This window comes from Gymnogyps californianus, chromosome 4 (assembly GCF_018139145.2).
Source record: "Gymnogyps californianus isolate 813 chromosome 4, ASM1813914v2, whole genome shotgun sequence".
Lineage (NCBI taxonomy): Eukaryota > Metazoa > Chordata > Aves > Accipitriformes > Cathartidae > Gymnogyps > Gymnogyps californianus.
In genome coordinates, this window is record NC_059474.1 from 27,100,850 (window position 1) to 27,113,272 (window position 12,423).

General features: G+C 40.5%; 1 protein-coding gene across 1 annotated transcript in view; it reads left to right on the forward strand.

The window, feature by feature from the left end:
• The window catches only part of LIMCH1 (LIM and calponin homology domains 1), a 180,198-nt gene that overhangs the window by 130,701 nt on the left and 37,074 nt on the right, over nucleotides 1–12,423 (forward strand). The window contains exons 11-17 of the mRNA XM_050895648.1: nucleotides 153–407; nucleotides 1,723–2,067; nucleotides 2,780–3,103; nucleotides 3,671–3,904; nucleotides 4,894–5,142; nucleotides 6,099–6,134; nucleotides 10,878–11,004. Of these exons, the coding sequence (XP_050751605.1) occupies nucleotides 153–407; nucleotides 1,723–2,067; nucleotides 2,780–3,103; nucleotides 3,671–3,904; nucleotides 4,894–5,142; nucleotides 6,099–6,134; nucleotides 10,878–11,004 (1,570 nt within the window). The remainder of the gene's footprint in view (nucleotides 1–152; nucleotides 408–1,722; nucleotides 2,068–2,779; nucleotides 3,104–3,670; nucleotides 3,905–4,893; nucleotides 5,143–6,098; nucleotides 6,135–10,877; nucleotides 11,005–12,423) is intronic.

Below are 12,423 nucleotides of genomic sequence, written 5' to 3' on the forward strand. Positions count from 1 at the left end.
AATTCCATGTTTACTTCCTAAAACTAAAGTACAACTAATCTTATAAGTTCAGTTTTATCCTCTTGTGCTCTGAACCTCTTCTGTTGACACTGATTTATCATTGCTCCCTTGAAATATATTTTCTTGCTGAACTGGAATGTGCATTAAATTAGAAGAAGACGGGTGCACATGGCATCAGCAAGGCAAATAGTGACAACCAAAGAGAACCCACTTCTGCAAACTGGGAAGAATGAGTCAGAGGAGGAACAGCAGGTGAAAGGGCCTGATACTGAGAAAGTTGATTTGGCTAAACGGAAATGTCAAAGCACCCTTCCTCAGCTACAAGAAGATGTGATTTTTGTGAATGCCTCAATAACAAAAGCAGACCTGGAGACCTGGAAAAGATTGAAACTGTCAGGGGAGCCCAGGTACGATTTCTGCCTGTGGACAGGATTGGCACCCTGGGAAGCATGTTTAGTTTGTCCCAATCTGCTGTGTGTGCTTGTGGTTTTAAACTTGGAGAATGCCTTGATGACAACCAGTCCTTACCTATTTCAGTTTTCAGGAGGCGTCCAAAATCTGTACAGGGATGCTATCTAACGTGAAATGAAAATGTGTCCATCATTTAGAGCACTATAGTAGTTTCACGGTCACTTCCCTGGTGGACATTCTTAATATCATATCAGAAAGGTCCATCTTGTCTTGTGGCTCAATCTGCTTTGAAGCTGCTCGAAGTTGAACAGCACAAAGGTCCCAAGTGGCACCACTAACTCAGTAGCACTATGCTGCTGCTAATCAAGCTATCTTCAGGACTTGGGCATTATACCTTGGGGGTAATACCTGAGGATCAGCATCTCTTTGCATTAATGTGGCTATACTGCTTTTGAGACCTGAGCTAATATATCTGCATGGCATTCTACTCCAGTGCTGAGTAAATACACCAGAACTATTTGTCACTGCAGCAGGGGTTTCAGGAGCCTCGTTGTGTGGTGTAGATGTGCTCTTATTGTAAACTAAACCTCCACAAAAGGAGCCAGTATAAAGCAGCTATTCTAAGCTATTTCCCTATGGAGATGGGCTATAACATATGCAGGTGATTTGTGACTCCAGTAGGAAAGGATAACAACTCCTAGCCTTCCTGTTTAGGTACATGCCATTTTCCAGTTAAAGGTGGCCATCTGTTCTGGCATTCTTCTAACAACGTGATTACTGTATGTAATTTTAGCTCTAATACAAACTATCAAAACTCAATCATTCTCTCATCTCAAAGATGATAGTAGTCTCTCCATTACTTTTGAGGTGATTTGTTAAAATCAAGATTCAGTCCCCTTGGTTTAGGATAAGTGAATTGCCCTTGCTAGTGCTTTCATGCCACTGGAACTCCCCTGTGACAAGGTGGGTGTACTGGTGCCATGCAGTGCCACATAGTGCGTGGCCCGGGTCTACATGAGCAGATAAGGGAACGGTGGCTTTGTTAGGGTGAAGAACTGAGTCTGGAATGGGCCATGTGCTATGTTCCTTCCCCTAAGCAAGAGCTTCCGTGGATGTGCTCCCAGAGTTTCCCTAACAGGTCTGCAGTATCTTCAGACTTCATCTGTCATTTGGGCCTCAGTATGCCACAGCTGTTTGTACCTGTGTCCTTGAATTTTAAAATAAAAACCCTTCAAAACCTTAGGAGCATTTAATTTGCTTTATTCTGGGGTCTCATGTTGGGGGGATTCTTTTATTCCTCATTCTGACTAGTGAAGAAGATTTCAAATGTCCCAGTGACACTCTGCCACCAGCTGAAATCACGGTGAAAGCAGCAGCCCACGATGATTTTGCTGTCCGCAAAGCCAGAGCAAACAAAAAGACTGGTAGCCCCAAGCAGAAGTTTGTGCATTTTGGGCCAGTAACTGAGATTGATCAACAGAAATGGGACAAGCTCGTTATTGGCAGAGCTTCATCCAAGAGTAGAACAGAAGAGGAAAGCAAGAAAGGCACTGTGGAGAGTCGCTCTGGTGTTGAAAGCTCTCCTTCAGCCACTGTTGGCAGTCTCGGGTTTGCTGAACACAGCGATGAAGTATCTAAGCCACAGAATGAGTCCAGGTATTTGGTGTGGCTTAGGAAGCACTGCTGAGCTGGAAATAAGACCTGTTCTTGCCAGATGCTGATCTGCATGGAGGTGGGCTGCAGCATAGACCTAAGAGCTGTTTACATGCACGGCCTTGTTCAGAAGTCATCTGACGCCTTCATAGTATCTTAACGTGTTTAGGGTTACGCAAAACAATGCTGTGCAAAGGTCTTCCAAGAGCTTGCCTCAAAATTTCTGATGGGCGGTGAAATCACTGGTATCTCAGAGTCTGAGCTGTCGTTCAGGCTTTTTCTGCTTCTTGAATTCCAGCGGCTTTGCTCTGTCTGCTTTCAGCACATTAGGAATTTGTCATTCAGCTTGCTGGCCTTACTGATGTTCAAAGAATGCTTTCTTCAAACCTAATGGATTTACTTTTTTTTTGAAGATGTAATGCTGAAACCAGTGTGTATTGGTGCTCTGTGTTTCTGGCATTTATCTGGAGGAGAATTACAGCTCTGGGAAGTTAACATATTAACAGAGCTTACGTTTCTTTGGCTTTTCTTTAATTGCTTAGTCTGTGGCTGTAGCGAGAATTTTTAATGAATGCTTTTAGCAAGCAATTCATTCAGTTAGGTTTGTGTGTTTATAAAACATTTGCAAACTGAGTTGGAGGACTCCTCTTCTTACCTTTCATTTGACCTGAGAATGTTTTGTCTATCTCACCCCTCCTCTCAATCTCATTGCTAGTGAGGTAGCCAAGTCAGGTACAGATGACTCTTGCAGGAGAATGCCATCACCTGTCCCGGCTTTTGGCAATGTCTCTGAGACACAAACCCCCTGTGATTTGAACAAACGGCAAGAAAGCACCAAGGAAGAATGCGATGGGCATTTACCAGATGTTGAGAGAGATGATATGTTGGTTAGAAGGATGGGAACTTTTCAGAGGCGTACCACTAGCCCCGTTCCCGTACATTGTCCTCCCCTGTCAGTAGCTCCTCATCTGCTGCAGCAGCGGCAAAGGGAGGCAGTAGCTCGTGAGAAGGATTTGAAGACTCCACAGGAAGCGGAAAGGTCAGAGAACAGAAGCAGATCCCTCTGAGCTTCATGCCTGGTTTGTGTGTGGTGTTAGCTTGGATCAGTCAGCAATGTTGTTCCATTCTTCACATGGCCTTTAAAGATGTGTTTTACTCATTCATTATGGCATGTGTTCTGTTTTATGAAATTACTTACAAAAATGTATCCTATGAACATAAAACAGTCTGTTTTCTTTCATAATATTTAAGTATTTCAGTTGTTAATTGCTGTTCAGCATGAAAACAGTCTCATCTTTTGGGGGGATTTCTTTTGCAATCCATGGTGCTTTGTCCAGACTTTTACGCCAGCTTCCAAGTGAATAATTCCTCACATACATTTTTTATGCAGTCCCCAACTTCTAACGTATCACCTACATAAGTGTGGCGTTCAACATAGTTTCCTCTTGCTCTCACTCCCTGCACTGTAGCTAAAGATGCCTAGTTGTCCATCGCTCTGCAACTGTGTTTTGAGTAACAGTACCCCACGTTGCCTGAGCAGCCACTTGCCTTTGGGCTGCACAAGTGAGCATTATCATGGAACAGTGTCACTTGTCTCTCTGAGCAGTACTGTCACACGAGAAGAGAGCCAAGAACAGCTTGAAATCCCTCAGCTGCAGAGCAGTGGAACAGAAAACAAAGTGAAATTTCCAGACCCACAAAGAGATGACATGTTGGCCAGAAGAACTGGAGCTTTTCTAAAACAGCCTGGGCCCAGTGTTAAGCAGTTTCTTCCCATGCCATTTTCAAAGCAGCAGAATAAGCAGGGCACAGCTAGAGAACCTGAGAAGAAAACAATGAGGTAAGAAAGTTGTGCTTCTCCCTTTCCCTTGTAGCTGGCCCTGTGGGCTGTTTGTCAAGATCTCTTGATCTGGAAGAGTTGCTGTTGGCCCAGCAGCGGTTTCTTCCATGCTTGTCCTCGATTCTGTGCCGACTCTTTCTGCTCAGAAGGCGGCAATGCAGGGTTTCTGGCCCTTTTGGTAGAGCCTTGTAAAGACTCAGAGCAGAGCTCTACTAGATGCAAAATTCTAACAGCGTGTGGAAATGGATATACATAGCAAGATTGCGTTACATTTGCAGAGGTTTCTGGTTAAATGTGAGCTAATCATTATAAATGTTTCCAGCTAGAAATAGAGGTGCTGGGTATGGTAGGTTAGATGTTTCTCTATGGCTTAGCTGGTGCAAGTGACTTCCAAACAGGAAATCTAGAGATCCCGAGATCCCTTATGATAATGCTCGGTGTCTTTCTAAGCACCTTTGTTCAGATGTGTGAGGCTATGTGAGGAAGTTGGTGGTTTAAGCCTTTGAACAGAGTTATCATTGGCTGGTTGAGCCACATGCACGTGGGAGTGGAAAGGTTCTTATTCATCAGCCTCTTCAAAGTACATGAGGAGAAGGATATGCATGTGCCTGTGCGTACACAGATGAAAAACTAGTGTACAGCTCAGCCAGGAGAAGAAAAACTCTCATCTACCATAGAATTGAACAGTGGTTTGATGTTGAGAAGACCTGATGTTGAATAGCTTAGTTAAAATATGTACTTAATACTTTAATCTTTGGTGGTGTCCAGGACAGTTTGTGTTTCTGACTTAGAGGAATGGAAGTACAAGCATTTGACACTCTATTAAAACTATGTTTTGTGCACCTGCCTCACTTAGCTTGTCACCTATCAGCTATTTGGGTTTGTGGGGGGGTTTTTTGTTAACTCAGTTATGCTTTTCATTATGTATATGTGATTTTTCAAATGTTGCTTATTACTTCTCTTTGCACTGCTGCCTTTGGCTCACTCAGGCCTGAAAAATGTCCACAAGTCTGCATTAATAGCTCTGGAAAACCTGCAATGCAACCGCAGCAAGAACAGCAGCAAGGGCAGGAAAAATGCAATCTCCCTTCTGCAGGACAAGATGAGACTATTTGTACTGCCCAAGTGGGTGAAGGTAGCCTTAATGAAGTCCACCTTGGTCAAACATCTAAGCTTCAGGAGGTTCCTGAGGAAAACAAAAAGGAAACATTGTCATCCAAGGATGAGCATCTGCAAATGTGAGCTTTCTATGGTGTGAATCACGCAGCTTGTACGCCCCTGTGTGCACACTTCAGAATTCAGATTGTGCATTGCCTGGTGTGTTTTCAGTCCAGACTAAAATACTGTATGTCAGTAATACACTTTCTAGAAACAAACAGAATAGTTGTGTAATGCATTTTCTTTTGAAATATTTGAAATATTGAAATGAAAGCTAATCGAAAGGAAATATTTTATTACAGTATATATGTTGAATTGCAAAAAAGGTTTATGAATGCAGAGGTTCAACTGGACTCTGCTGTTTTAGAGATGTGTATCTTGCTTCTCCATGATTAGAAAATGTTGCAGTGTTGACTTTTGTACTTGATGTTCTTTTATGATAAATCCCAGATACAAATATGTTGTTTGCATGGCTCTAAACAAGACTGTCACTTTAGTGAATGACACTGACTTGTGTATTATCAGTACCTTTTTTCAGCTACACACATCCCCCCCAAAAAACCCCAACAAGAACAACAAAAAAAAAAAGGAAATCCTGTGGCTCACTTTCTGCCTATAATATTTGTGTCTTCCATGCTTTAGTAATGGTGATTCTGAGCACTGCTGTGGAATGTAACTGTTAAGTTTTGTCTCCATTCGTCGCATGTGTGGCACTTAATGTAAATGTTAATACATTGTCTATTTTCAATAACTATTTTCTACACCCATTTTAGGTATACTTCAGCGGATTTTTGATGGGGGCATTAGTATGGGGTCAGGGAGGGATAGGTGGTGTTCTTATGGAGTTTGACCTCCAGATGATTAGGTAAGTCTTGTTTGCTGAATACATAATCCCTGAACAGTATGATTCTTTTTTGGCCAGCTTTACTAGTACAGGTTGGACGTTCAAGTGACAGTTACCCAAATTGTATGGGTCCAGTTGCAGTTAGTACTTAATGTATTTATCAACGCTCTAATTTTATATTTGGTCTTGTAGATTCGGCCCCAGAACTGCTGTGTCTGATGACGCAGAGTAAGTTGTCTTGTGTTGACAAGATTCTATTTTAAACAACTTACACTGCATGCTTTCCTGTCTTTCTACTAATTTAAAATGCAGTTGATGCCTCATTATTATTTTGCAGTGTTCCAGCAAATAAATTTTTCAGAAAAGCACTGAAAAATGGAATGCAATATGGCTTACATTGCAGCTAAAAATAATTTTTATATAAAAGCCCATAAAAACTGAGCGTAACACTAATGTCCGGTTGTTGCTTAAAGTATTGTTTCCTCTTTTTTTTCTTTTCTTGTCTTTTGTTTTTCTTCTGAATTTCCATTGCGTCTAATCAGCTACAGGTAAAGAGAGTTGGCTTGAATCTGGGCTGGGTGTTGAGGAAAAAAATGAAGTATGACCTATACAGGAAGAAAAAAGAAATCCAAAAGTAAAATAAAATCCATTGTGACCTTCAGAATAATTACCAGGAAAATACATCTTCAGCTGTTCCTTTATTGTCTTTTTAAAACTTTCTCTTGAATCCCTTCTAGGTTTGGTTTAATTTAATAACGTACTAAACTTCATTTTTTTAAGCTCTTCACCTCGATGCTTTACTTTTGACAGAAGGAGTAGGACTGTGACATTTATTGCACTCAAACGTTTTAATTGCATGTGTATGCGTGTAAACTGTAGTTCAGAATAGTATGCAATGTCATTTAGAAAGCTCTGTGAAGGTATTAGCTATTCTTACAAAGTGCAGGCATTTAGAAGCAAAGAAATAGTTGGGAACTACTCACATAATAATGTCCTTAATGTCCTCCTTCTGTTCACAGAAATGCACATGACCTTCTCTGTCTCCCAGATTAAATCACAAAATAGAAACAGCATGGAGGGGTTTTTTTATAACAAGTATATACAGAGACTCACATATAATTTTTCACCCTTTCCTCTAAAGATAAAGGCTAGAATCATGGACTGAATATTCTTTACAAGATCTGTAATACCTTTATGCTGAGCAAAGCCTGTGTCCTCTGACCACAGAGTAAATGTGATCATTTTCAAGCAGCAGAAATCTGTTCAATCAAATGAAGAGATGAGATAAAAAGAGCATAACAACACAGAACTGTTGTACTTAACAATGGGGACTTTCCTGCCATTTCAGAAAGCCTACCTATCTGATTGATTTGTTCATTTGTTTTCCCACATTTTTGCATGTCTGTATTAAATGCAAATGTGAGAGAAGGTACATGGAGATGCCTTCAAAGAGGCATTGCAATGGGTTTGGTTGTATAATGTGAGAGTAGCAAAGATGAATAAATCATATCGTTTATTCCACGTTGATTCTGATTTTGTTTTAAAAGGCAAAACAATAAATGTTCAAGCCTCATTGTCATCCTTTCCAGATGTGCCACAGTTTACAGAGCAACTATTTTCCTAAACTTTTAACTTCTTATAAACATAAGATTGTGTTTTTCCTTCTGAAGATGAAGTACTTATGAAGAATCTAATAAAATTTGGCTCTCAAGTAGGAAAAATAAATTGAACTGACAGTTAAAATGCTTCCAAAGTGTTTGTCAAGTCTCCTTTGAAAACTCTGTAACTTGAATTCAGCCTCAGACTAGGTGCTGTTTATTCCAGCAGCAAAACTAGAAACTCCTTTATTAGACTGACAACGTTCCCTTCACTGGTTAGGGAACGCTAGATATTGTCATCAGCCCTGGTCTGTCTCAAGGTCCAGAAGAGGCAATATTTAGTGTGTTGCTGCTGATCAGCCCATTCCCGTCTCCTGAAGAGATGGGGCTGAATTCTGGTGGTAGCATGACAGTCCAGTGCGAGTGTAGGCTTATGCTTTATACTTGAAGCCTGACAAGCAAGTAACAGTGAGCTGAGATTTTTGAGTATTTGTTTACTAGAGTCTAATTCTCTAGCCAGCCAGCCTGTCGCTTTTTATGTTTTGTTGGGGTTTCTTAAGTCTTAGTATGCCTGTAAAATGGTAATGTAGCCACATAGTAAATGCCTTGTGTAAGGATTTTTAACATATTCTCATAAAAAGAAGTTTTTTACCTTATTTCTCAGTTTTAAATTAAATAGTCTGAACACTCAAGTCCTTGAGGACTTTTTTTATCCAACACTTGTTCAGACCTGTTTAAAAAAAAAAGAATTGCTGCATGATATCACTGACAAGAACAACTGTAATTTGTGAGAATAAAGTAGCATAATTTAAAAATCACATCATCCCAAAGATCTAGCCCTCCAAAATATACTGTTGGTCTGCACAGTGTTTTTTCCCAGATCTTTGTTAGAACGGCAGGTCTGGTACACTGCTCAGCAGAAAGATCTCTTCCTTACAGACAGAGTTTGAATACAAACCCCAGAGCTTTGCTAATGGCAGAAAATTCATGAACGTGAATTCAGTACAGTTACATCTTCGCCATATACTTGCATGCTGCGTGCCTGCTGGCCCAGCGCATGGTTGAAGGAAGGAATAAATCTAGTTCTGTTCATGCAGGTGTTAGTGATGGGCTGGAGCCATTTGTAATTTATATAGGAAAGAAATAGCACAAAATTATGTGGGACTTATAGGGACAGTGTCTTTTGGCAGAAGCTCAGTTTTGGCCCCTCTGATTCTTTTCTAAGGATGAACTTGTCAGGCAGAGAAGTCAATGTAGACCTTTCAGTTGGCCTTGTCCATGTATTCAGGAAAGTAGGTGGTTCTCCTTAATGGTTACTGCATGTTGGTCAGAGCAGAGCACAGTGCTTTGAGATGTGACTCCTTCAGATTGCTCTCTTGGGAAGATACATTTGTGCAGTAACATGTTGCTGTAGAGTTGATGTTTGAACCTACCTGGTTGTTTATCCATGGTAATGAAGGCCCAGCAGCAGGAGGTGACAACTAGTGTAGAAGGTGCATGTGGAGTTGTAGTGTATAGTTTCATTCCTGGCCTAGGCTGAAGCCTTTTCCAGAGTACCTTTTTTATTAATAGCCAAAAAACCTTTGGTTTTGCTGTCTCTGTGCACCCTGAGACACCCGAGTCAAGGCAGGGAATAAATACTAGCCTTTTATTAGGACATCAGGGGACTCTTGGTAGAAAGTATTTTTATTTTCCCATCCCAAATGGCGGAGGGTGAGTACTTGTGCACTCTACTAGAACCAGTTACCACCATTTCAGGTCTGTTTTCTTCTACATGTGAATGAAAAATTCTCTGACATGAGGGAAGGGTACAAGAAAGGAGCTACACAACCAGTTTGACCCAGTAGGCGCAAGGTGGCAAATACTTAACACTAAAGGCTTTTCTTAGTGTGACTTTCAAAAGCTCTTAAACTGGAATAAACCCTTTAAGGGTGACTTTATTACACGCTATGCATTTCCCAACCTACCTCACCAGTCTGCAAAATAAGACTGATATTTAAATGTTCCTTAGTAGGTGATGTGCCTTTAGTTTTAAAAACAACAAAACTTGCCATCTCTTTAGGTTCTGTTATTTAGGAGTGCTTCAGTCTGATCCTGAGCAATGCAACCCTTAAACTGCCCGCAGAGAAACCCAAATTAGCGTATCCCTCAGCACTCTGTTTAAGGGGTGAAGCACGGTAATATGCTAACCTCGCTGTTCATGCTTAAAGGCAATAGGATGTGTATTCTGTCCTTTATTTCTGAGTAAATACCTACTAACAGGATGGGATCTGTGCCATGTCCTTTTCCATCCGCTGTCCAGACCTTGCAGTTTTCCCCTGAGAGTGACTCATTCCCATCTTTGCTTGCCTGAATACAAATGTTGGCTAAATATATATATATATGCATAGCTTTCCGTGTCTATTCACTTTGATTACTGTGGACACAGTCACCTACAATTTTATCTTCATTGGGTGCTTCTCCTGCTAGTCGGCTCACCTAAAGCTACAGATGATCATTTGAAGACTGCTGTGAAATCACTTCATGTGGAACTGCATGGCTTTTTTTTTGTTTTGCTTTTTGCTTTTAATGGCACAACTGAGGTCATGTTTTACTAATAATAGGTAGTAGGGGGGGAGTAGTAAGTACGTTATCTTCCTGTGAAGATCTTTATATAATATGAATGGATGTGTAATATCAAACCATGACCTTTTTTTCCTTTAACTCTCCAAAGGTCAGGGACAGAAATAGAACGTGTAGAAAGAAACTGTTTTGTCCTGAACATCAGCTTTTCCTTGTTAGGTTAGCTGTATTAATAAGTTGGTGCTGATAGCATAGAGTTTCTTCGAGGCAGGGAGGGGAGAGGAGCAAGTACCATGCTGTTTGCGCTGCATGTACTTCTCTGGGCAGGCTCTCCCCAGTTTTGTAGCAATAGCATTTAGCCAGCTGTGCTCCCTCTAATATACTTCTCAAGCCTCTCTTGTTTTACACTGAAATGGAAACTTCTGTCTGTGGTGTTAATTGGAGGGGTTTTGAAAACTCACTGGGAAACAAATCTTCAGAAAGTAAAATGTTCTGAACTCTGCTCTGAATAGAATGATTTTAATAAGAGCTATTGATGGAGGTGTAAAGTTAGTAATGCTTCTTAGTGAGAGGCAAAGTTGCAGTCAACTAACAAAAACAAGAGAAAGTTGAGGAGTATAATGCCTGAAGGACTATGTGGGAGCCATAGGGATGCTAACTGGTCCTTCTAGGGGACTGCTGCTTTTGAGAGCTTCCTAACGGTGCAGGTCTCTGATTCTGCTGTAGCACCCTCATGTGGCTTTAGCTCTAACAAGCTGAAGGAATATAAGCCTCTAAATAATGCTGCACTTCTTATTTTCCCCTTGTTTAGGAGTATGAGCATGTTTGACATGAGATGTGAAGAAGAAGCTGTGACTCAGCCTCATAGCAAAGCTCGCCATGAGAAACTGCAGAACATACACAACCAGCTGAAAGAAGATGAGACCAGATGGCAAGATGTGAGTATGCAGCATTGTCTGCAGTGCTGGCACTGAGGCCAGCTAGCTAGGCAAAAAAGTGCAACCTGCTAATCTACAGTTCTTCTCTAGCACTAAAATATCAGGAGCTTTTCTCCCTTTTTTTTTTTTCCCCCCCTTCAATTGGTCGTTGTTGAAAGCACAGAAGTTCATGATTTGATGTAAATTACAGAATACAAGGTCTTCTGATGCGTCTGCCTGTGCACCATGTATTCTGCTTTAAAAAAAAATGTACTTAAACTGTGATTAGGTAAAAGTGGAAGCAGAACAGCTTCTAACTGCTGATTTCTCTAACTTTTATAATGAGTAAATGCCCAAAGTGACAAAATACAAGACTAAGCAGGACAGTGAATAAATAGGTTGGACTTGGCTTTAATAAATTTGCATCGATACAGAAAATGCTAACATTTTCCATCTTGTCCAAGCAAACAAATTACCCTTCAAGTTAGCTACAGCCTGCTTGGGTTACAAGTCCTTTCCAAACCCTCTTTCCTCGATGTCTTTTTAAGCTGTCCTGGCATTTGGTATTATCTTCAGCAAATTAGTAAGGACAGAAAAGCATGATTTGCAGATAAGTTAGTATCAGGAGTTTTAGTATCAATCCTGTTCAGTCCTAGAGACTGATTTTAAATGAGGAATTTGGGGCATATTTTTTTAATTTAAAAAACAAACAAAGAACACGTCTCTTCAAGCAGCTAGTACAGTAATTTCCCATTATAAGGACAGCTACTGTGAAACATCTCAGAGAGGTTTTTGGTAGAAAATTCGAGGAAACATCCAAAAAAAGAACAGTATGTACAACTAAGAAATAACCTTTCGTAGTAGAACAATGAAGGATTTCAGCTGAGAGGTCTGTATGTGTGGGAAGCCATAATTGCCCAGCAGAGATAAGAATGAGTCCAAAGGCATTCAAGAGGTTTGAGAACTCTTTGCTATTGAATGGGAAATCCTCGGAGCTAAAGCGTGTAAGTTTTCCAGGCCCTCAGCACCTTCTACACTGAACTAAAAGTTCTGAAGCACCACTAAAAATGCCCTTACTGGAATGTCCTTGGTATTCAAAAGGCTTTATGGAGAAGACATCACATTCATGGTCGGATATTTTTTATATGCCCATGCTGTAAATTTGCCAACAATTAACAGTTTCATGGCTTTTTTTTATTATTGTTATTCTAAAGCATCAGAGCTGGAAAAGATAAACATGTCTGGTTTTTAATTACAAAAAGAGGAGGAGGGCTTATGTTATGAAATTTGCTAATGAAAAACTAATTTCCAAACAATAAGCAATAGTAGGAGTAGCTGAATAAAAAATGCTTTGGTACTTCAATGAGAATAATTAGTAACTGAGGAAAATGAAAGGCCTATGTTTCAAGAAGGGGATTATAGACTGATATATGTAGGTCA